At 38.8% G+C, this 25,866-nt stretch overlaps 1 protein-coding gene across 14 annotated transcripts in view; it reads right to left on the minus strand.

Annotated features, from left to right (window-relative positions):
- ELAVL2 (ELAV like RNA binding protein 2) overlaps nt 1–25,866 on the minus strand; it is a 495,600-nt gene that overhangs the window by 64,531 nt on the left and 405,203 nt on the right. For 12 of the 14 annotated variants that reach the window (XM_042454412.1, XM_042454417.1, XM_042454411.1 and 9 more), the window contains one exon: nt 25,482–25,725. In XM_042454412.1, coding sequence (XP_042310346.1) covers nt 25,482–25,725 — 244 coding nt within the window. The remainder of the gene's footprint in view (nt 1–25,481; nt 25,726–25,866) is intronic. The other 2 variants (XM_042454409.1, XM_042454407.1) reach the window with 1 other exon arrangement.

Genomic DNA, 25,866 nt, shown 5'->3' on the forward strand with positions numbered 1-25,866 from the left:
CCCCCCCCCCCAGGGTGCGTGATGTCCTCACAGGAGATGCAGAAAAGCTTGAAGGCTGCTCAGCCCACCTTCTCCACAAGGTAGAGCAGCCACATGACAAGAGGCAAAGGCTAGCTGGCTAGGCTTGAGCATTGGCTGTCATGCGCCACTCTACTGCGGGGAGGAAGTGGGCTGAGCATCTGAGTAATAGTGGAGCTGACAACCAGTGTGCCAGTCAGCCTTTGCCTCTCTCTCTCTCTTTTCCTCCTCTCCTTTCCAGCTGGGAGTAGTCCAGTCTCCTATAAGAAATGCTTCAATCCCTTCCCCCCTACTTTTTGCCTTATTCATCAGGAGGAAGGGAGGGAGGGAATGAAAGAGCAAGGAGACTAGCAAGCTAGCATGGAAAGGGTCTGGCACCCCTTCTCAGTACTAACGCTAGCCTATTCAGAGTTAACTGGGTACTTATACCTGCCCACCCTGAATCTTCTTTACCCTCCTCCTCTTCTCCATCTACTTTCCTGACAATAGCCCCATACCACCCTTTCTGGCTTTGCCACCACAACACCTTTGCCTCGCTCCGAGGCCACCTCAGCCAAACCTCAAACCTTCCCCTCTTCGCCTGTTTTCTACTTCTCAGTTCATTTCAGATCCCACCAAAACATTCTGAAGAGTATGACAGTATCACAGAATCACAGGCTGGAAGAGCATGAAAGAGGAATAGAGATATTGACTTCCATGTGCATATGCCCCTTTTAGGACACTGCATCGTGACTGTCACTTCCATGTGTGCAAGTTCCCTTTTTTGAATAGTGTTTTGTGATCACTGCTTCTTGGGAACAGTTACTGATTTCCTTGTGCACAAGTCCCTTTTTGGATAGTGCTTCGTGATCCCCTACTTCTGAGGAGCAGAGTTCAATCCACTCCAGTCTCAAACTGGCAGGAAGAAACAGGAGAAAAGTCTTCCTCTCCAATGTCTCAGAGATAAGGTCTGAAGGAGGAGGCAGACTAAGCTGCCTTTAAGCCTCCAAGCCTTTGTGGACCCCTTGAGGACATCACAGTACCCTGGGGGTCTACGGACCACAGGTTAAAAACCACTGCATGAAATCATATTTTTTAACTTCAGTATCAGTTGAGGAGTTGAGAAAGTTAAGTAAAACCACTAGAAAAATCTACCAAATTAATATCTTAATGAGTCAACCAACAATATAATTCTGAACTCTAGGTCAGAATAATTACTAAGCTGTGATAGAGGGGATTGCTAATGTTGGAAAACATTGTAATTAACACATTAGGTTAACGTAGTTGAAAAGTTGGGTTATGAAACTTACAAGACGGTATCAAAATAGAAAGTTATAAGGTGACAATGTCTTATTTCCCTGCAAAAAACTGGAGAAGATTTCATGAAGGAAGCACAAAATGAGGATAGTAAACAGAGAATTTACATAATGGACAAGCACATTTTAGAACCATCAACTTCAATTCTGAGACATAAAGGCAGAACAAAACTTTGTTAAATCAGTTAACAAATGTATGGCAAGTACTTACTGAAGATGAAGAAAATTATTTAATTATACCTAAATTGGCCAAGGCAAATGGAAAGCTTTAGTGTATTTCTCCAGTTTCACACTTCATGGAAGGATTACAAGTCAGCCTTTACTCACAAATTTGCTTCTCTGAGTTAGCATTTTCCCATTCTGAAGTGATTCTGTTTTATTGGCTAGCCATTAGTGATATCCAATTATTTGCCAATTATTTGCCATTTATGAAGCTCTCTCATATAATAGCTAGTTTCTAATAAAAATCACTGTTTTATATTTTAATTCTTTTGTTCAGTGCAATTTCCCTTTAGATAGTATTTCAAATCTTTCTAAGATGTACTGTTCAGTTTGAAAGATCTCTTACAAGCTTGTAGACATTAAACATATATGAGATCGGACATGTAATCTGAGAGAATACTTACTAACAATACATATGTAACACACACATTCATTCCAATATCTCACAGACCTAAGAATTAAGAAAATACTAGCCTCTGACATCAAAAAATGATGGACATAACTCAGAATGTCAACTATGATGACTCAAACACAATAACTGTATAATAGAATTTGAACAGAAACTAGATGTTCATATACTGTTAAAGTCACCTTTAAACATGTATGTTAACCTACTCACTCAAACAAAAGCACAGAGTTTTTGAAATTCATCTCCATATTTTCTATACAAACTGATGACTTATCCAATAGGTTTTTATTCTAAAGGTATACAAAGCTTACAGAAAATAGACAGGTAAGATCTCAGCAGAAAACTGTGTCAAAATGGTGTTCACTGAGAAGCATGCCCAAAGCTCTTTGGCTGATCGGACTGCCTTCCCATGACTGTGAGATGTTTCTTCTTTCAACAGGCAGAATTCTCTCTATGGAAACCACCTTAAAAATACTCAAAAAGAACTTTGAAACCCTACTTTAAAGTTACTACTATTTCCATTATTATTTTTTCCTTTGGAGTAGAGCATTTTAAAAGCAATTAGTAAGTCATTACTTTTAAGTTAAATGCCCCCTATGAAAAATAAAATTGACAAAAACACCTGAAAAATATATCCCACAAAACAATATGTTAAAATAGCAACTAATATTTCTTAAAACATTAATACTGTTTTCATTATGATTCTAAATTATCAAAGCTGGAGCACCTTTTTTCTACTTTTTTTTAAAAGCGAAAGACTGATGATTAACACTGTTATTTTAAGGTGTCACTTCCAAACTCCACACATGAGGAGGAGATGGAAGAGTGAAAACACATACCTATCAACCCCCTTTCCCCATGTGTCCAGTGGTGAAGCTACTCCCAGTTTTTTATTTTAATATACTTCTCATTAATGACAAAAACGCAGTGGCAAAAACACACCTTAATGCATCATAAAAGCTAAAGCAAGTATGATCTCCATTTAAAACGCAAAAACAAAAATGATGAAAGCAAGCATTTAAGCTTCTTCTGCCTTTAGCACACTCAAGAAGAAAATTAAAAGGAACGGTGAAAAGCCAGGAAATATAACTAATAGTCTAAACAATGATAAAAATGCTGAAAGCATGTTTTCAGGTCACTAATACATTTAAGGTATTATTCTTTAAAATTAGGGAAGGTCTATTGGTATAAGCGATCAACATGGTATAGTATTTTGAGAGCTGGACCACCACTCTGGAGACCAGGATTCAAATACCTGCTTGGCGATGGAAACTCAGTGGGTAACACTGAGCAAGTCACACTTTCTCAACCTCCAAAGAAAGTAAAGAACAAATCTTGCCAAGATTGTAAGCCCGAGGGCAGGGAAGCATCTAATTAAAAAGACTGTATGTACAGCGCTGTGTAAATTTACAGCGCTTCATAAATAAAGGTTAATAATAATAAGAAAACCCTGTGATAGGTTTGCCTTAGCACTGCCACAAGTCAGAATGAGTTGAAGGCACACAACAATACTAACTACTTCCTATATTTCTTGTCCTCACATTGGCAACTGTTAGGAAGCCTTTTAAACATTAAAAATTAAGCATTCTGTTTAAATTATGAATTCAAAATTTAGCAAAGTTTTGTACATACTAAGCCCCTAACAAATTAGCCTTGCTGCGTTTACTACTGACAGGATGAGAAATACATGCATACTCCATCAATACAATGTTGTTATCGCCTGGACAAATCAAGTGCTAACAGTCAAATATGAATGCAGATACTATAAATACTACTAAAAGTTGCAAAAGCTACCTCAAGCTTCAGCTGTATATACAAATTCAGACAAATAACTGAGTCTGCATCTGTACTGAAATTGACATTGCTTTAACTGCCACGGCTCAATGCTATAGAATCCAGACATTTGCAGTTTGTTATGGCACAAGATCTCTCTGACAGAGAATGCTAAACCTCTTTATTGTTGTTGTTGTTAATCACCCTCAGTTGATCTTGACTCATAGTGACCCTGTGGATGAGATATATCCATGAGCCCCTATCCTCCACTACTTTTCTGCTGCTCCAGAAACTAGGACCTGGAACAATGGATGCAAGCTACAGCAAAAGAGATTCCACCTCAACATTAGGAAGAACTTCCTGACAGTAAGAGCTGTCCAACAGTGGAACACACTCCCTCGGAGTGTAGTGGAATCTCCCTCCTTGGAAGTTTTTAAATGGAGGCTGGATGGCCATCTGTTGGGGATGCTTTGCTATAGTCTATAAAACTCATGCTGATTTTCTTTGAGAATTCCTTGATGCGCTCCATTAGCCATCATAAACCTCTTACAAAACTACAAATCCCATAATTCCATCTACTCTCCTGTAACTTCATCCATTAGACCTGGTCTTATCATCTGGAGCATAGACAACAAGCTGTCCCCTCCCCTCTGGGACAGCCCTTGAGGTATTTAAACAGCGTGATCAAATCACCCCTAATTTTCATCTTGATATTCTGTAATGGAATTGTTTAAGTCTTAACTTCACCAAGCTCTTATACAGTGGTCTCTTGCTATCTGCAGGGGTCCGTTCTAGACCCCATCCAAGACAGCAAAAAACGTGGGCCCTCAAGTCCCATTGTTTTCAATGGGCATGCATACACACATACGCAGCCACCAAAACCAATTTTTTTTAAAAAAGATATTTCTATTTCCAATTTTTCAAGAAAAAAAGAATGGGTGGAAGGAGAACCTGGTATGTGTGAGGAAAAACTATTTCTTTTTTCATGCCTTCACAACCCATTCATTCCTTTCAATCTGGATATGGGCAAAACGGGGGTGACCGATCACTGGATTGTCCTAACATAAGTGCAAATATTATTTTTTTTAAAATTCTATTGGGAAACATAAAGGTGAAAATTAGGACAACAACTATAAGTGTGTCTTTGTGCTATGAAGGTGATGGATCCATTTTGGTTTGTATTCTCCAGACAAGCAAAGTATAGAACGGAAAGAACTGTTCTGATTTCAACTTTCACTCATACATTTTGATTGTTAATGGTTCTTCTCTTTAGCTTCAAGAAGGACTGTTTCCCAGTATTTTGCCAAAATGTTCAGATGCTACAAAGGGGGAATTAGCCAATCTAGCCTCAGATCCTGAGTTTATGTCCTAGTTTCCCAGCCAGATATTCATTTTAGCCACAAGTTTGTTTTTCTATATCCATACTAGATTATACCCAAGAAACAAATCTCTTAAAACGGCTAAAGAGTTTGCCAGTAAAAAAAAAGACTTGTGCACAGAATCTATGCCAGCATTGTTTCCACCTAAGATACAGAGACACCTAGCACAAAGAGCTAAAAATAAAAAAGGAGAGTTAAAGCACCTTAGTGCCTTTGAGGAAAACATGAAGGTGGAGAAGCAACAGAATAATGACTGCATTGTTACACTACTTCATGCATTATATGAGCTGAGCAGTTCGGCACCTAAGGCTTCTTTTGTATGGCAAAAGAACCAAGTACTTGAGTAACAGAAGAGCTATTATATCACTGACATCTTATGGAAAGTCTATGTCACACTTTACTGGGAAGAACTCATTTTTAATTCTTGAAACAGGACACGGAAAAGCTCTTTCCTGACCCTTTAAATGTTTTTGTTGAATGACTTGAATGCTCTGAAAGAGATCCTAGACAACTCACACCATCTGAATCAGGGCCATTTCTGGAACACAACTTGTGTTCCAACTTGTATCGCTTCAGATGCTGTTGGACTGCAACTTCCATCAACATTAGCCAATGCAGTTAAAGGATCATGGGAGCTGCAGCCCAGCCACATTTCCAAGGCCAGAAGATACCCACCCTAATCCTGCAACAAATAAAAATGATTATTTAAGCTCATTATACAAATTCTTCATAGAAGCAAAAAATAGCATTCTTGGGGGAAATTCAAATTAAGTTAGTTTTAAAAAGATTTTTCAAAGAAAGCACAGAAGATTCACAGATTCACAAAAGAAACACACTTCTGTCTTATCAAGCCCCATTCAATGTACTATCAAGAAAGCAATTTTCTGCCTTCTCATCCTAGCCAGTATAGGCCACTGGTTGCCCTTTATACAATTAACAACCAGTCTTAAAGCTCTCTATACCATGTTTTGGAATGATTTACAAGAAATGCAAAGGCTAAGGCTTTTTCTCCTCATTGCAAGAGAAAATGCCACAGAAGCAACCTATCAACAAAACCGAAGTCTGCGAACTTCCATCTTCCTCTCCAAGCCTATTACAGAAGAGCCTCCTCTGAGGTTCAGTTTCCAGATACATTCCATGCCCTATTCAAGATGCAACAGAGTTTACACCTAAGGGTCACTCTAGCCACCAGAGTTGATAAACTGAATGCCAGGTATTTTCCCCATATTTCCTTTTACACCTTCATAGAATTATAAGTGTGGCAGTCATTAGACAGACAGTAGTGTTTTCATACAAGCATTTGATTTTCTAAGTGGTTCATTTCTCACATGCTTTGTGCAGTTCTCCTGTTATAATGCAGTTGCCCATATGCTCCAAACAGTAGTGAACATCACTATTCTAAACTGCTAGTTTAGATCTTGTTGTAGTGTAAGGCTCACAGGCTTTTGCTGACAAAGACCAGTTTTTTTCTGTCAGGGAAATTTCTCTAGTGGGACTTCTGTGCAAATGTATTATGAAATTGATATGCCACTGGGAATTACATGCCAACAGTTTTCCACTGGAATACAGTGGATGTTACCTGCACTTGTGTGCCAAATTCCTGTGTGACACAGGAATACACACACACACACACACACTTTATATTATTTTAATGTTGCACACCTTCAAGTCGTTTCCAACTTATGGAGACCCTATCATGGAGTTTTCTTGGCAAGATGTGTGCAAAAGAGGTTTGTCATTGCCTTCCCCTTTTAAATGCATCCATCTAAATCCATCATTTAAATGCAAAAGAAGACAAGCCCTCCTCCCGACCACCATCTTGAGGAGGAGAGAAGCAGGCCAGCAACAACAGGCCTCTGCCTGCTAAGAAGACAAGCCCCCCTCCCGACCACCATCATCTTGCTTGCCTTTATTGCATGTTGTTCTATTTTTATTGTGTGTTTTTGAGGTTGTTTTTATGATGTGTTAATTTTTATTGATTCTGTGAACCGCTTTGATCACCTCGGAAAAGCGGTATAAAAATAAAACATATTATTATTATTATTATTATTATTATTATTATTATTATCATCATCATCATCATCATCATCTAAGGAAGCAGACTTCCGTCTGGGAAAACTCATATTGCCAATTTCTTTCTTTCAGTTAGTTGCAAAGGTGCTACAAAATCTCTCTATATACTGATCCCCCTTTTAATGTTACTGATAGTTTGATGGCATTTTATTATGTTTTGCTTTTTTTAAAGAAAAGTGTCATATCTGGTTTTTATTTTAAAAGCCTTGAGTCTTGCTTCTGAGGAGAAAAAGTGGGATATAAGTAAACAGCAATAACACAACTCTGTTGATGAATTTCTGCTTGCTTGAAAAAAACCGTATCCCATGAAGCCACCACATTTATTTGGAATTAAGTATGAAACCCAGCCCTAAAAAAATTCTATAAATACTTCCTTTACACCGCATATTTATATAGCACAGACCTTGAAAACAATGTCAGTTCAGGTGTTGCTGAAACAACCATCCCTTTCAGACAGTCTGGCCAGTGTTAGAAAGGGCTTCAGGAATGATGGAAAAACAGCTGGAGGGCCACAGTTTCTCAAGTAATGATACAAGGTTATTTATGGCTAAAAAGGCAAGGAGGGAGCAAAGTATCAGCTACCACAAAGAATTTCCATCCTTGTTGCCAGGAGGCAATCTTAACCATCACTGACTAGTTACCGGCAAGTCTGTTCTAACCTACTGAGCTGGGCCATCTGATGATGATGATGATGATGATTATGTACACATAGGCAGGATTAGACTACTTGGATCATTTTAACTATCAGCATTTAAAAAGGTCCTGGATACTTAGCTTTAAAACACATGATTATGTTCAGTGCTCAGAGCAGGTGGGTATGTTGCACACTTTACAAGAATGCCATGTGAACAAGATGAGAATAAAAGGCTAGCTTTCAACAACAGAGAGTCAATAATCTTCTCTAGGGTCAGAAATAAGTACACCAGTTCTATCTGTAGCTATTCTGGGTAGTAAATTAGCTCCCTCTAGTGGTGTACATAAGCAACCCATCCAAAACAGAAATTTGTATATAATAGAGCTAGATATACATGTTGAATTTCTTTTATCCTGAATTCTATAATCCAAAATAGTCCAAAATCCAAAAGTATCCATATGGGTGGCTGAGATAATGACACCTTTGCTTTCTGGTGGTTCATGCACAAAATTATTACAACTGTTATTTATAAAATTACCTTCAGGCTATATGTATAAAGCGTACGGATTTCATGTTTAGATTTGGGTCCATATCCAAGATCTCTCATTACATAAATGCAAACCTTCCAAAATCCAGGGAGGGGGAATCATTTCAGATAAGGGAGACTCAACCTGTATTTTTCATAGAATCACAAAGCTTAAAAGGAATACAAGGAATATTGACTCCTACACCCAGATATTCAATAATATATAGCTAAAGCATTCCTGAGAGGGATGACATGCAATTTGTGCTTAAAGGCCTCCTATGAAGGAGGCCTAAATACCCTAAAGGCACCTGATCCTGTCTGGTCATGTAAGTTAGGTAGGGTCAGCCCTAGTTAGTACTTGGATGGGAGACTGTCAATGAATACCAAGTGCTGTAGGCTATATTTCCGAGGAACGAACTGGCAAACCATCTCTGAGTATTTCTTGCGTAAGAAAATCCTATGATGTTTGTAGGGTCGCCGTAAGTGAGCAGGTGACTTGTAGGCACCTATACACACACACACATATACATATATGAAGGAGAAGCCACCATCTTCTGAGGCAGTTTGTCTCTCAAATAAAATCTAGATTCTCTAACTGCTGATAGAGTATGAAACATCTCTACAAATACAACTGTCCCTTCATATCCACAGGGTTTGTCCTCCCCAACCCGTGTCGAAAACCACAGGACCTCAAGTCCTGTGGTTTTTAATAGCAGCAAGCCATGTGCATTGCTCCACAGCTGTAGCCACATGCACACAACGCCACTAGGGACAATGTGGCAGGGCCATCTGCAGATGCACAAATTCATGGGTGGCAAGCCCATGGTTGGGGTGGTGGACTGTAGTTGAATATTTTGAAACTGTACAACATAAATTCTCCATTAAAATTCCCTGCTATTTGTATTTTATGGACCAACAGTTTCTGGACCTCTGAAGACTTTAGGAAATCTTTAAGAACACAAAACTAATGATATGCAATTTTCAGCATCAGAAATCAGATTATATGGGACTAATTTTATGAAAGTGAGACTCAAATTCTGGAAGACGGAGTGAAAGCAGCACTCAAAGCAATTAGAAAGAATAAATCACCAGGAACAGATGACATACCAATAGAATTGCTTCAATCGACAGCAAGGGAATCCAAGTTGACAACAAAAATGGAAAACAAAGCAGTGCTCCACAGATTGGATGTGCTCAATATATATTCCCATCCACAAAAAAATGAGACACAAAAAGATTACAGTAACTACAGGACCATTGCACTAATTTCCTACTCAAGCATAGTCATGCTCAAAATTCTGCAGCAAATGTTCAATGCTGAAGAAAACGAATGTAATGATCATGGAATAACTAAAATTAATCCTAGATAACAATAAAATAGAAATAGACAAAGATTTCCCATATCCAAGATCAAACATTGGTCAAAGAGGAGGTTGCAGTCAAGAAATCAGAAGAAGACTAGGATTGGGAAGGGCAGCTATGAAGGAACTAAACGAAATTCTAACGTGCAAAGACATGACACTGAATATTAAAGGCTGGATTGTCGAAACCCTAGTACTCCCCATTACCATGTTTGGATGTGAGAACTGGACAGTGAAGAAAGCAGATAGAAAGAAAATCAACTCATTTGAGATGTGGTGCTTGAGAAGAGTGCTGAGGATACTGTAGATGGCCAAAAAGAAGGGAAAAAAATGTGTCCCAGAACAGATCAAGCCCAAATTCTCCCTGGAAGCCAGGATGACTACGATGAAGCTGTAATGCTTTGGCCACATCATGAGAAAGCACAATGCTAGGAAAGGTAGAGGACAGAAGAAAGAAAGGAAGAGCACACACCAGATGGTTAGATACTATTAAAGAGGCCACAAGCATAAGCCTGCAAGACAGGGAATCCTGGAGATGTCTAATTCATAGATTTGCCATGAGTCAAGGTTGACTAAAGGGCAGTTAAGAACAAGAACAAAAAGTGTACAATAATCGAGTGGATACACATACTCATTGAAATCTAATTAGAAAGGCTTTTTTTAAAAAAAATTCCAATCTGAACTTGAAATGTGATTTTATAGCAACCTTCTCAAGGAAGAGGGTATTCCTTCAATTGAAGAATGGACAATAAAACTAAATTCAATGGATAAACTGACGATGCTTATCCATGGGAAATAAAATCAACAATATAAAAAGAAATAGGAAAAAGTAAACACTCTTTGGAGATAAGTCAACGTAAGAAGAGTACAATAATTTAGAAATGTAAAACAAAATGTATATAAGATAAGAAAAGTAGAGAACTGATGGATGTAACAAACTGTACTAAAGCTGTATATTTTATAAGTGAAATAAATAAAAATTAAAAAAGGCCAACACTTGACACATGAAAGCATGTATTACCAGAAATTAAGACATGAGGCTGGATTAGAAAGACTGACTAGGCTCATATCCCCCAATAAAGTCCTATCGTCACTGTTTTAAAACCAATAATCTCATATAGACTTTATATACTATATCTGTTTTTGTTACATTCCTACAAGTTGATTCATATTTACAGCAGCCTTGTATGAGGATTTTATTGGGACGATTGATTCAGGGGAGATTTACCATTGTCTTCCTCCAAAGCTAAAAGAGTGTGACTTGCCCAAGCTCATTCACTAGCTTTCTATGGCTGAGAGATTATTTTAACCCTGGTATCATGGAGTTCCAATTCAAAACTCAAACCAACACACCATGATGTCTCTCTTGTATGTTATGTATCACCTTCTTATAGTTTTGCTTGTACAAATGAGAGGAGGAAACCATGACTAAGGCACATTATAGACAGGCCCATGAGGCGCCGTCATTACACGCGAGGGGCGGCGCTTCCTGATGCGCCTTGCCCCTCGCACGTAATGACGTCAAAATGGCAGCACCGCCATTTTGACGTAGTGGACACTCTGCGTCCGCACATCGCACGGCGGAAGTGACGCCACGAGTGCGAAAATCACGCTCCTTCTTTGCAGCGTCCGGGAACCGTGCCATTTGGCTGCTGCGGTTCCTGGATGCTGCAACCGGCGGCGGTGCAAGACCACCCCTTCTGGGCGGTCTGTAACGCGCCTAAGTATATCAGGTTGGTCTTTATATTAATGCTGCAACATCCAGGCTCAGGTATGATGAGTGAAACTATTTGGACCTACAATAATCTAGTTTTCATACAGCCCAGGCTGGAGTTTCTGAAGAACTCCTTTTCTTTTCTTTCCTCTGTAAAGGCCACTGTTGTATTTTTCCCCAATAGTGATACTGCTCCTAAAGGATCTGCTGGTGACCAGACAAAATGGTTACCAACTGTGCAAACAGCCTGGTAAACTTTGCACAATGTTGCGCTGTTGGACAGAACACACTGCAGAAACTGCCCTTTATAGCCTCTATCCCCCAAAATTAGAGAACAAAACTCTTACAGGCTTCTTCTGGAGAACAAATTTTGTAATGTCACAAAATTCCTTATTTAAAGAAGTTCTACCCTACTCTTTAAGAACCCTGAGCAGCTTTAAAATACAGTATCAGTAAATACAATCGAAAATTGTATGGAAATACAATTTAAAAGATAGGACACACAAGGAAAGGAGGTTAGGCAAAGGAGAAGGGTGGAAAGTAAGCTTGGGTGCCTGTTCTTAAAGTTATATCCTGTTGGGGTATAAATAGTACAGATTACCTTATTGAATATTACTGCTAGAAGATAGCAAAGACACAAGCTTCTCATGTTTCACTGAGCAGTAGTTTTCTGTAAGGTTACTTGGAATATTTCCATCTCAACAGATTGTTATAAAAATGGTAACTCCCAGTCTATTCTTAAATTTCTCCCCCAGTTTAAGTTCAACAAGGTAACAGCAGACAGTATCAATACTCCTAGTGTATAAGGACACACCTAAGATCCAGAATCTGCCACATTCCAGCAGACCAGAAAATAAAATACAATGTGCGAGCACACTGAATGTACAGTCAGCCCTCCATATCCACAGGTTTTTCCCCCATGGATTCAAGCATTCACAGTTTGAAAATATTTTAAAAATATATAAATTCCAAAAATAAAAACCTTGAATTTGTTATTTTATGCAAGGGCCATCAACCTACTGTGCCACTGTATTTAATGGGACTTGAGCATCCATGAATTTCAATATCCATAGGGGTGTGGATATTGAAATTCATGGATGCAAAAATTATACTCTAATTCCACACTGAGAGTGAGGTGTAACCCTCTCGGATCACTCTCTGGCTTAGTAAATGTGCAGAGAGGAGTCCACCAGGGTTGTATTCTTGCTCCCACTCTGTTTAACCTTTATATTAATTCATTTATAGATCTTTTGCATACCATGGATACTCATGCACCCAATTTGGCTCAGTGTAAAATTCCGATCCTTCTTTACGCCAATGATGCTGTTTTGTTTTCACCAACAACCATTGGATTGAAAAGAGCAATTGCTGCAACACTAAACTACTGTAGACAAAATCATCTGGTTCTTAATTTTGATAAATCCAAAATTCTTGTCTTTGCTAAGAGAGCCAGACAGTACTCTTGGAAAGTGGAAGGGCATAAATTAGAACATTACTACATTCAACAGGTTACTACAGTGCGCCCACGCCATACGCGGGCACGCCATACGCGGCTTTGAGCATACACGCTCAAGCCGCGGGGCGCGCACAGGGCGGAAGGGGTGGCGCGTCCCATTCAATTGAATGGGCGCGCGCACCCATTGCGCCCCGTGCACGCGCGTCACCACACACGAGCCCCATTGTTTCCAATGGGGCTCGAGCATAGGTGGAATTCACCTTACGCAGAGGGATCCGGAACGGATCCCCTGCATAAGGCGAGGATGGACTGTACATAAATTATAACAGGTTACTACATTCAAATATCTTGGGGTGGTTTTTCACTCTAAAGGCATTTGGAATGCCCATCAGAGTTATGTAGCGCAAGTGGCCGCCAATCAATGAACACTATTAAGCATTTTTTCAACAATGCTGGAGGTTGGCTAGTGCCTGCTGCCCTAAAACTCTTGGAGGCCAAAACATTGGCTCAAATCTTGTGTGGGTCTCAAACAGGAATCTATTTGGTGAGTGTGCAGGAAGCAGTGCAGACAATTTTTTTGCGGTCAATCTTGGGCGCACCAAATGCCCAGCTAGGGCTCGAGACAGGCATGCCTTTAATTGAAGTGAGGGCCTGGAAGCTGATGATAACCTACTGGTTAAAAATTCAATTTTTTCCAGTGAGTTTAACCCCATTAGTTTTGATGGATAATTTTGTCTCGCCATGAAAAAAAGCGATAGAACTTAAATTGGCTTCTCATGGACTTTCCCCTTTATTTTTGTTATCACAAAATAATGATCAAGCTAAACAAATAGTTATTCAAAGAATAAAGGATGTGGAACTTCAGAATGAGCTTGGTAGAGTCCCAGAACATAACAGATTCTTGATAAATAAGGGAGTATGGGAACCTGCAAGTTATCTACAAAAATTAACATTTCCCAGATTGAGAACTGCTTTTTTCAAAGCCAGATTTAACATCCTTCCATCTGCACTACTGCAAGGCCGATTTAGTAAAATTCCCATAACTGAGCGTACTTGCCCTTGTGGTGAAGTAGAAGTAGAAACTATCGCACATGTTCTACTATGCTGTAAATTCTATGAGGATATCAGGGCAATATATATTACACCTTTAAAAGAAAAATGGTTGGGGTATTCAGATAACTTTTGTGTCAAATACCTACTTCGGGACTCAAACCCTCATATTATGTATCGAGTTGCTAAATTTTGTGTTGCTGCAATGAAAATAAGACAAATCCAGTAAATAATACCTTTCTACCTTAAATGCATGTGTATTTTATTTTATTTTAATATTATTACTCTAAAGTTGTAAAAATTAATTGTTATAGGGAATACAAACTTTGTACCTATTTTAATTTATTTTAATTTGATAGTACTCTATTGTACTGAATCATTTCGAAATCCATTGTTGTACGTACGTACTGGGCTTTTGAAATCTTTTAAAATTTTGTATAAATAATGTAATTATGAAATCCATAAAGTCACAGGAGAACCAAAGCGTATTTCTATATCACTCCATTTTATTTTATTTTATTTTGTTGTGTATCACTTGAGGTTTATTGTTATACTTTGTATTATGCTTTGTATTATTTTATTTTATTTTATTTTTGCTGGTCATTGACCGAATAAACATATTCCATGGGAGTGTGTGTCCTGGAACCAAACCCCAGAGGAAACCAAGGGCCCATTGTATTTCCTCGCTCTCTAGCACATAACTGAATGTTTCTAAGAAGATAAAACATTTGTATTCATTTAGCTTAGAGACAGCATTTTTTTTATTTGAAAAAAAAGGATTATATATCAATATTCATAAACATTTCATAATGCTGTACAGACTTTTTGAAAAACAAAATACACTTCCTGAAAGTGATTTCAGTGATGAAAGTGAAGGGCAACTGTATGGTTGTGAAAGCTGGACTGTGAAGAAAGCTGATTTGAAACTCATTTGAAACATGGTGCTGGAAGAAAGTTCTACAGACACCATGAATTGCTAAATCAACAAATGAGTTCTACAGTAAATCAAGCCTGAATTCTTCTTGGAAGCCAAGATGATTACACTGAGACTGTTGTACTTTGGACATATCAAGAGAAGACATGACTCACTACAAAAGATAATAATGCTTGGTAAGGTTGAAGGCAATAGGAAAAGAAGAAGATGGCATTACAGGCAGATAGAGTCAATCAAGGAAGCAATGGCAATGAACCTACAAGACCTGACTAGGGCTGTTGATGATAAGGGGACTTGGAGGCCTCTCATTCATGGAGTTAACTTAAGTCAAAGACAATTTGAGAGCAGTTAACAATAACAACACCAAGAACTTCGTAACCATGTGTGGTGTAGCTTTTAAACTAAAAGGTAAGATACTGTACAAACAAATATGACAGGTTAGGAACATATCAAATAATTTTTCTGGAGGATGCTTCATAAAATTTACATTCAACATTGTGACTGCCTAAGTTGAAAACTATTAATGAGATGAGTTTTTAATAAAAAGCTAGCTGAAATGGAACATCGTAGAAATGCTATGAGAAAGCAAGCTGAACAAATTACCCTAGATATTTCCTTCCTATTTTAATTAAAAGATAGCAGATTAAGTACAAAAAATTATGTCAGCATTTAACTCCTGACAGCATATAAATATTTAGAGAACCAGAAAACAACTAAATATGCTTATTTCAGTTATGAAAAACAGAAAAGTTCCAAGTCAATTAGAAAAAGTTTTTCACTTTTCCACTAGTTAATACTATATATTTTTTAAAAAATAAGCCAATTATTCCTTGAAGAGCTGTCAACATTTTCTTGATGAAGGTGTATTTTTGATGCCCTATTAATATTAATGTGATTTGCCATCAATCATGCAGTGTGTTTAGTTTCAGAAAGTGTTTTAAATGAAGTAAGAAACTTCTACCCAGTGGAGATGTTTCCTACCACCCCCAGAACGCCCAAGTACAGAACTTACAGACATTTATAGGTTTGCTTACAGAAACCAAGGAAGGCCCAAATCAAAAATATTAAAGGTTATGCCTAGAATATAAACTACAGTGCCATCAAATATATACGCAAAGGTAGAACATATAAGTAACTGCATAATCAACTTCAAATCAGGAAATTTCTTCAAAAATGAGGAAAAAATGTATAAAAAATGATTCAATAAAATTTGAAAGGAGGCAGATTTGGGGGTTGTTCAAATCCACCACAGCAGAAGTTCATCAGGAAAGGTATCAGGAATTCCAAGAGTATGACAGTTGGTGCATAACTGCAATAAAGGAAGCTAATTAGAAGTAAAAAAATATACTACCCACATGAGACCAAAAAAAAAAAAAAAAAAAACTCAAATTTTGGGAAAGTGGGAACAGACAATGTTATTTTAAAAAAGAATTTGAGAATCATGCTATCCCCTTCCCAAAAAAATAAAAAGATTGACCAGAAATACAAAATGCTTCAAATATATTAGCATGAAACTTAGGGAGGCAGTTGGTTGATGAGACAGTTAAAAAGTAACTAACATGGTGTAGTGGTTTCAACATGGATTATGACCCTGGAGACCATGGTTCAACCCCCCCCCCCCAGCCATGAGAACTCACTGGGTTACCTTGGGCAAGTCACACACACTCAGCCCCAGAAAGCCCCGTGAAAGGTTCATATTAGCGTCACCTAACTTGAAGGAAAACAGCAACAGCAGCAACAACAACAATGATACAGGACTGTACAGTGTCTTCTTGTTAACTGCCTTCAAGTCTACTTCATCTTATGGTGACTCTATGAATGAGAGTCTCCAAGTCACCCTATCCCCCAAAGTCCTACTCAAGTCTTGTAGATTTAGGGCTTTCCTGACTGAGGAAGACCGCATACCAGATGGACAGACTCTGAGGTCTTCCTCTTTTGCTACTTCCCTGCACCTTGCCAAGCATTATAATATATTCTAGTGAGTCATGCCTTAATATGGCCAAAGTATGACAGCCTGAATTTAGTCTTCTTGGCTTCTAGGGAGAGTTATTAGGTTTGTTATTGCACTTATAACTTGCCTTTCTCCCAAAATGGAATCCAAGGCAGCTTACAATAGTTTAAAAACCTGCCTTTCTCCCAATAGCTAAAGCATTTATTACAACAGTAAAGAGAATTAAATAACAATACTGTTAAAAGCACTTAAAACATATTTACAATATAATGTCACTTAAAATCATAGAGGTGGAAGAGACCACAAGGGCCATCCAGTCCAAGCCCCTGCAGTGCAGGAACTCACAATCAAAGCAGCTCTGACAGATGGCCATCCAGACTCTGTTTAAAAACCTTCAAAGAAGGAGACACCACCACTCTCCAAGGGAGTGTATTGAACTGTTGAACATCTCTTACTTCCAAACGTTTAGGTGAACTGAATCGGTTCAACGATTTGAATTAAGTGGGAACTGTGGTGGGTTAAACTGGATCATTTGGAATCACAATCTAGTTTAAACCATAGTGGGAATGAGGCCTAAGTTCTTCCTAATGTTGAAAAGGAAAAGACTTAGGCCTCATTCCCACGATGGTTTAAACCAGATCGTGATTCCAAATGATCCGGTTTAATCCACCACGGTTCCTACTTAATTCAAATCACTGAGTCAATTCGGAAAGGGGGGCCATGGCTTTTACCCATTTTTACCTATTTAACCCACATCGAAAAGACACTGGTATAATGGGGTGTTTTGGGGGCTTAATTGGTTTATTTGGAAGTGGGAGTAGGAACCAGGCAGAATCAAATTAAATTCGAATCCGCCCTGGTTCCCACTGGCAGCAGCTTCCCCAGCCTCCTGGCCATATCTCCATGCCTACTCCATCCTCCTGGCTTGCCTCTCTCCTTCTGCCCCAGCGTGCCTCAGTCCTCCCAACTTGCCTCTCTCCTTTCGCCCTGGCCTCCCCTCCACCTCCAGTATGGCCAGGAGGATGGAGGGAAGCATGGCAGGGAAGTCACGGCTGTCGCTTCCTGCACCGATTCTTGAAACCGGCACAAACATAGTGGGAACCACTCTGTTTGCTGAACCGGATTTAAGAATCGGTTCAGGAATCGAATGAAGAGGTAAGTGGGAATGAGGCCTTAAAGATTTTAAAATACAGCACATCACATTACACACACTACAAGGCTCTCTCTCTCCTTATCAACTACACCTCCTCTTCAGATCTTAATGCATACACTGGCTTATATATGCAGATATAGTATTTTAGATAGTCTGGACTGTAGCTGTGTAGGGTTTATATGTCAAAAGCAGCACTTTGGATTTTTCCAGGAAATTGTAGCTAATCCAGGTGTTTCAACCAGGGTTAGTGGGGTTATGATCCCTGTACCTAGCCCCACAGCCTGGCCACAGCATTTTGAACTCTCTGAAGCTTCCAAACACCAAAGGTAACCCCATGTAGAGCATTACAGTAGTCCAAATGAGATATAATCAAGGCATGTGTCACCATAGCCAGATGTGGATTCTCAGGGAACTTTCATGGCTGGTGCACTAGTTTTAACTGTTCAAATGCACTCCTGGCCACAGCCGAAACCTGGGCATCCAGGCTTAGATCCAAGTCCAGGAGCACACTCAAGCTGCAAACCTGAGGTTTCAGGGGGAGTGTAACCCCAACTACTACAGGCTTAATCCCTTTTCCCTTATGTCTTCTGACTGACCAGGAGCACCTCTGTCTCATCAGGATTGAACTTCAATTTGTTCACTCTCATCCAGTCCATTACTGATAGCAGACACTGGTTAGTGGGGAAAAAAACAGTTTCTGTGGAATTGGATGGAAAGGACAGCTAGAATTGTGTGTCATGAACATGTTGATAAGCATACGGATGACACTGAACCTCAGAGCTCCAGATGACCTCTCCTAGTGGTTCTGTGTACATATCAAATAGCATGGGGGACAGAACCAAGCCTCCTGAAGGATATCAGAGGATAGTGGCCAGGGCATCAAACCAGAGTCCCCCAGCACCACATTTTGAGTCTACCCCTTTAAGAATGACTGAAGCCACTGTAACACAGTGACCTCAAGCCCCATTCCAGAGAGGCGACCCAGAAGACTACTATGGTCGATGGTATTGAAAACTACAGAAAAGCTAGCAGAACCTACAGGGACACACTCCCCCATCAGGTTCCCTGTGTAGATCACCTACCAAGGTGGCCAAAGCTGTTGCTGTCCCATAACCAGGCATGAAGCCAGACTGAATTGGATCTAGATAACCTATTTTATCCAGAAATTACTGGAGCTGGGAGGCTACCACATGTCCCAATACGTTGTCCAAAAAGGGGATATGGGAGACTGGCCAAAGGTTATCTAGTGCAGTGGGATCAAAGGAGATTTTTTTAATGATGGTTCAAATCAGGCCTGATTTGTTCTCAGATCCATTTAGTAGTTCACCGTAGTTTCAAAGCTCTTTTCCAGCACCACATTTCAAATAGGCTGATTCTCTTCCTGTCTGCTTTATTAAGTGTGCCTCTTTCTCAACTCACTTCTTGTTTTAGTCTTCTCTTTATACCATTTTAATAAAAAAAAAACTGGTTACTTTACCTCCCACTCCCTGTATCACTTAATTATGTTTTTAAAAAGAAAATTCAAAGGACAGGAATATACTATGCTTAATTGTTTTTAAATATCCTCTTTTTAGGTGTGGAACGAGGCTACTTAGCTCTAACTTAACTCTTATGCTAACTGGGCTATCACACTTCTAGAGGATCAGTGCACACAGATCCTTCTATTGTTCAGCAAACAACATTAAACTGTCCACTCCTTACTGTAATCTGATTCTGTTCTTACTGTACTGCCCTTCTTAGGCCTTCACCCATGTGAAGGAAACATATATTATTTGAAAGGTTGGAATCTCACAGCAAGACATGATGTAGCAAAGCAGACGTAATGTGCCCTGGCAATCGCTATGCAACTCTCATTCAAGATAACTTTAAAAAAAAAATGTGGAGGAAAATACTGGAGCTCACAGAGATCAGGAGAGACCCCCACATAGGAGCACTGATATCGTAATGTTTTCTGGATCAGAGTATCTGGGTAGCACTTACCTGATTCCAGACATATAAACACAACTCTGCCCATATAACCTGAAATATACTGGAGCGTATAACAGGTCAGAAGATGCTGAACTCATACAATACACACTTATTAAAACAGGTTGAACATCCATTATCTGGAATTCCAAAATACTCCAAAATCCAAAATAGTCCACATGGGTTGCTGAGACAGTGATACTGCTTTCTGATGGTTCAATGTACACAAATTTTGTTTCAAGAAAAAATTATTAACTATATTATGTATAAAATTGCTTTTACGCTATATGTGTAAGGAGTATATGAAACAAATGAATTTTGTGTTTAGACTTGGGTCCCACTTCCAAGGTATCTCATTATGTACATATATGCTAATACAGATATTCCAATTTACAAAAAAAAATCCAAAATCTAAAAAAACACTGGTTCCATGCATTTCTGGTAAGGGAGAATCAACCTGTACCCTCACAGTCTTTGTCCATGCCCACCTTACTACACACATACACACACACACCAAAAGCCAGATGAGCAATGCATATTGAAACATTAAACCAGAGATGAGCGTAACAGGCCACAGACCACATGCAGCCCCAGACAGTCAGGTTTGCCAGTAGCTATCTTTCAGTTTCATTTTCATTAAATTTTAATTTGTTTTGGAGGAGGAGGAGCAACTATTAGAATAGGTTTTAGTCCAGGTCAAAGTTTCCATATAAAATTCTGTTCGAAAATAACTTGAGAAAATCCATTCTCTTCCTCTCCATGTCATTCAATCTTCTAGGAATTACACAGTATTGTATAGCTTTGTCAATCTAAAATGGGTGCTTCCTCAGAAATTAATGACCGTACACTAGCTAAAATGGGGACAACTGTACACAGACAAATCTCAGAATAAAGTTGGGGGATTTTAATAAGATTTTTAAAACAATCTGACCCACTGAGAACAACAACAACAAACTCTAGGTGCCTAAAAAGCTACCAAATATTAAGGTGTTGTTGCTCCATTGGTGCAGATTACACATTTCATGATTTGCCACAGCAATTCAGATCTGAATACAGCTGCATATAAACAAGCAACCAATTGTCATCAATTCCTACCCCATAAGGTTTGAACATGCCAAGAAAACCACTTTTCAAATCAGATCTTGAAAGAGATGACAAAAAAACCAAACCCCCAACAACCAAGTAGCAATACTGCCCCACCTTCTGTAATACTGTCTGACTACCACTTACCACCTGCATCTGCACAAATTTAGGATTTAACATAAACACATTCTGCAGCAAATGAAGTTTAAGTCAAAAACAGAACACATGCAATACAAGCGTGCCACAACAACAAATAATGTCAACCTGTTGTACCACGAAATCACAGAACAGGTTGCAGAGAGTAACGTGCTTTTTGTTAACCTAAAAACAGGTTTTATAGCAGGGCTGTATCAAACATAAGCTTCTTATAGGACAAGGAAGCTTTCAAACTCCTAGCAAAATATTGCCTCAAATGTGTTACTTTTCAAAGACAGAAGCTGACATAAAAACAGCAGCTGTTTGCTGTCATGCTGCGAGTTATTTGAGAAAGCAGTTATTAGACTGCAAGAAAAAGTAGAAGTTTGCTATGCCCCAAGCCCTCTTCAGAAGACTATTATATGGAAGGATCCAAAGAAGTGATTTAGCATTCCCACATCCTCCTTCTGTTACACTCTGAAGCTTTATTAAACATAAAACAGCTTCGTACAGCCCTAGCCAACTGCTTTTTCCACTATAGCCAAGGTGTGACTGGACAGTCGGAAATCTCTTTGCCCAGTAATAAACAAAGCCATAATCCTATTAAGCACTGGCAGAAAGGATGTAACTTAATGAGAGGACAGAAGCAGGGGGAAGGAGGCTTGTCAGACTGGGATTACCAGACTCTTGTATCACCAGGGAACCAGTTTGAGTACAAAACTATTTGATTCTCCTTATGGAAGCCCAAAAGATACATAACCATTTTGTCAAACCAGAGACAGTTCTAGATAATCACCTAGCCATAAAGAAGGAGAATGGAGAAAAGCAGACACTTAACTAAAGAAATAAAAACACATCAAGTAGCTAGTTGAAAATATAGTTGCGTTCCCCACCTGCAGACAGACTTAACAGTCAACTTTCTCCTGCACAGAAGGTATTTTAAAAAAAGAAGAATGATCAGCCTTCATCATTAATTAGATTAACACTTACAATCACTGGTAAGTATTTTGACTCAACTGGAGATTAAAATTCATTCCACTTTCCATTAGGAACTAACCAGAGATACTCTAGGCAATTTTTAAAATGTGTGCCTGCAGTACTCCAATTACTTTCTTAGGTATCTTCAAAAAATATATTTTAAATGTTGCTATACATACCAAGTAAATGCTATATTTCTGTTAAGAGACCTCAGCTACCAGAGGCTCACAAAATATTGGCTTCAGAAGAAAAGGATGATCAAAATCTACTAGTAAATCTCTGGGTGAGGTTTAGTAAATTTAAGATTTGACATGTGTAACAAATCTTAGTTTCTACATATATGTCTCTTATATCTGACTCTGGTTAGTGGATCTCAGAGTTCTAGATCCCACTAGCCTGAAGTCTGTCAACTGCAAAAGATTACCAGATGCACCACAACATTTTCACTCTGTGGAGAAAACTTGTATAAAAGGGCAAATAAACCTGGATAATCATCATGTTATTCTAATATTCCAATGTAGTAGAATCCTATAGTCATGATAGTCTGTAGAATCAGTATGTAGAGAGATCCTGTAGCACCTTTGAGGCTCACTGAAAGAAAGAAGTTGGTAGCATGAGCTTTCATAGACATCAGTCTACTTCCTCAGATGCATATAGTGGAGTGGAAACCAGGAACAGACATGTATATGCCATTGGTATGTGAAAATGTCAATTCAAATTCAAAATCTTTTATGTATGGAAATGAAGTGGCAAGTCCAGTTTTAACTATGGTCATTAGTGAACAAAGACACTGGGAATGAGCCATTTTTTGTGGAAATGAAGTGGCAAGACCAGTTTGGCTTTGGAAACTAGCCTGTAGGTAGGAAGAATAGATGAGTGTAGTATGCCTTCCTGAGGATGAGCTCAGATAGTGTTGAAATGTGTGTAGTAGCCAGGAAGCCATTATCCCTGCTCAATCCATTGCTGAGAGACTGAAGTTTATGGACGAACTCCAATTCTGCTGTTTCTCTTTCTAATCTACCTTTGTACAATCAGCCCTTTCCTTATGAGGGGGATCCATTCTGGACCCCCCCCTGCTGTGTAAGGAGAAAACCTCGTATGCTCACACCCCACTGAAATCAATGGGGTGCACGCGCCATTCATTTAATTATACCACAGCTTCAACGTAAGCTGAAAGCCACATAAGGGAAGCCCGCATATGGCACGGGCTGACTGTAGTTGTTTTGTTCAAGGAACGCTGTTCTGAAGTATGAGATGGAATGCCTAGGGAGAAGGAAATGTTTTGCCACCATTTTTTGTGTATTCTCATTCCTAATGTCTGATTTATGTCCATTTATCCTCTGGCACAAACTGGTCTTGCCACTTCATTTCCACATAAGAGTCTTTCAGTTAGTCTCAAAGGTGCTGCAAGATCTCTCTACATACTGAACTATTCCAAGTGAAGAACACTTGGAATTACCAAAATGGTAATTATTTCAACCATCCCTTCTGCAGTGATCAGCAGATCTGAGGATTTACACCTACAGATCTTTTGAAATTGCCATTATCTAAGTACATTAGTGAGCTGTTAGAAGATTGTCGCAGTATTATTACAGACATATTGGCAAACCATATCCACAGTCCTTAACCATTAGGAGAATTAAGCCCAGCCAAAACTACTTAAGTTGAGAAAGCCACTAATACCTCATACACTAATTATTCAAGCTGACTTTCAGCTGTAAATGCAAGTCATTTAAAGTACTGTTTTTACATTTTAAGATTCTTTATTGCCTTTTAGCCCTGGAAGTTTAGGAAAGATGTCAATATCCAAGTGTCAGTATAATAGACAGGTTTTGAAAAGGGTGATGAATGGAATGTGTGTGTGTGTGTGTGGGGAGATGAAATGCAATACTGGGAAGCTACCAAGAGGATAATGCAAATGCACAAACTTGAAACCAAGCCAGAAGGTGACTTCCTCCATTTGGAAAAGCCTAATATAGGGTTTGCAAATTTCTAGAAGTACACAAGTACACAAACAATGTCCCCCACATCTGGATGCTTCTCTGTTCCCTAACATCCAAGGTAACTGGAGAAAATGACAATCTCAGTGGAGATGAATGGAGAATAAGAGTTTTTCCCTTCACCCACAACATTTCATAGATGTCATTAGGCAGACAGGCTTGGGACTCTGCATTCTTCAGCACTGAGATATATATGTATGGGTATGTTCATTTGAGAGCCAAAATGGTGTAGTGATCTGAGTATTGGACTATGACTCTGGAGATCAGAGTTCAAATCCTTGCTCAGCCATGGGAAACTACTAGGTGACCTTAGGCAAGTCACATTCCCTCAACCTCATAGTAAGGCAAAGGAGCACCTCCTCTGAATAGGCTTGCTTTAAGGTCACCATAAGTCAGAAACAACCCGCAGGCACACAACAAAAAAATTTCATTGTGGCCTCAAGTCCTCCAGCTCTCCAGCTATAGCTCTTGAACCAAAAAAAGGTGAAGCACCACTGCTTGAGAGCAAAAGGTGGGCCACAACCAACTGGCAACCTATAAATCAGATTTAATGTCTGAAAGGGTGCAAAATTTGTTGTGCATCAGAACAGTAACATTTCTGTCTTCATGTTAAACTTTTTATAATAATCAACTCTTGTTACAATAAGATGATTAAGACAGGAGTAAAACAACTAATCTTTGCTTTAAATATATGTATACATACTCATCTGGCATGTACATACAAAACCAGTCTAAATAATGTGTTCCCAAATTGTACTGGGGTCACCATTGTTGTTGTTGCTGCTATTCTAATGAAAATTATTTCCACTTCCACAGTGTTAGCTTTGTGATCTAAAAGATGAACAGATCAGGGCCAATCTGCAGTCCTATGAACTGGAAGAAAGACCCAATGCACTCAATGATACAGGATTGCATTGTAAACATATTTGTTTTGATCTTTTTGCTCATTAGATTTAATGTGAATTACAAGATAATGTGGCCAGAAATATAGGACAATTTCACGTCTATTTTTTTTTAAAAAAATCATCCTCCCTGTCCTCAGTGTTCAATGAAAATTAACATAGAGCAAGCAATTCTAAAATCCTCATTTCATATCCCCATGTGAATTTTTTTTTAAAAAAAATTAAGCAGCAGATGAATATGTTGTCTTTGCAATTTTTATTTTTCTCTAAAAGCATCTAAAACCTTCACAAGCTATTTCCTGAAGACCTTATTAAGTCTTTTACTTCTTTAGGTTGAGTGAAAAACTGGTCTATCTTCTAAGCCAATGCCACACCATTCTTCTGTCATCTGCAAGTAATGCTATTCATGCTGTTCAAAACAGTGACATTTACATGCTATGTGTATATGGAAAACCCTGGAGGATACATACCTGTTATTTTGTCTCTTACAAGTTTGCAGGATTCTATCTCACCAATGCTCCCAAAAAGACTTTTGAGCTCTTCTTGTGTCATATTCTGAGGAAGATAGTTGACTATTAAATTGGTTTTGCTGTCCTCCGTGTTCCCAGAATCAACTGGCGATGAGCAGTTGTTGTTTATGGTAGTAGGACCATTGGCTGTGTTATTGCAAGTTGGCCCATTAGACAGTTGTGTTTCCATGGCAGCAATTACCTGCTAAAAACAGAGAAAATGGGAACTGTCAGAATTCATATTTCAGAATCTATTAGTGAATCTAGCCAAGAATTTAAAGCTTTGTCACTATGCAAGAGCACCCAATTGTCAGGGCTACAATAATGGTTCTGCAATAAAAACAAA

The sequence above is a fragment of the Sceloporus undulatus genome, chromosome 2 (assembly GCF_019175285.1).
Source record: "Sceloporus undulatus isolate JIND9_A2432 ecotype Alabama chromosome 2, SceUnd_v1.1, whole genome shotgun sequence".
Classification (NCBI taxonomy): domain Eukaryota; kingdom Metazoa; phylum Chordata; class Lepidosauria; order Squamata; family Phrynosomatidae; genus Sceloporus; species Sceloporus undulatus.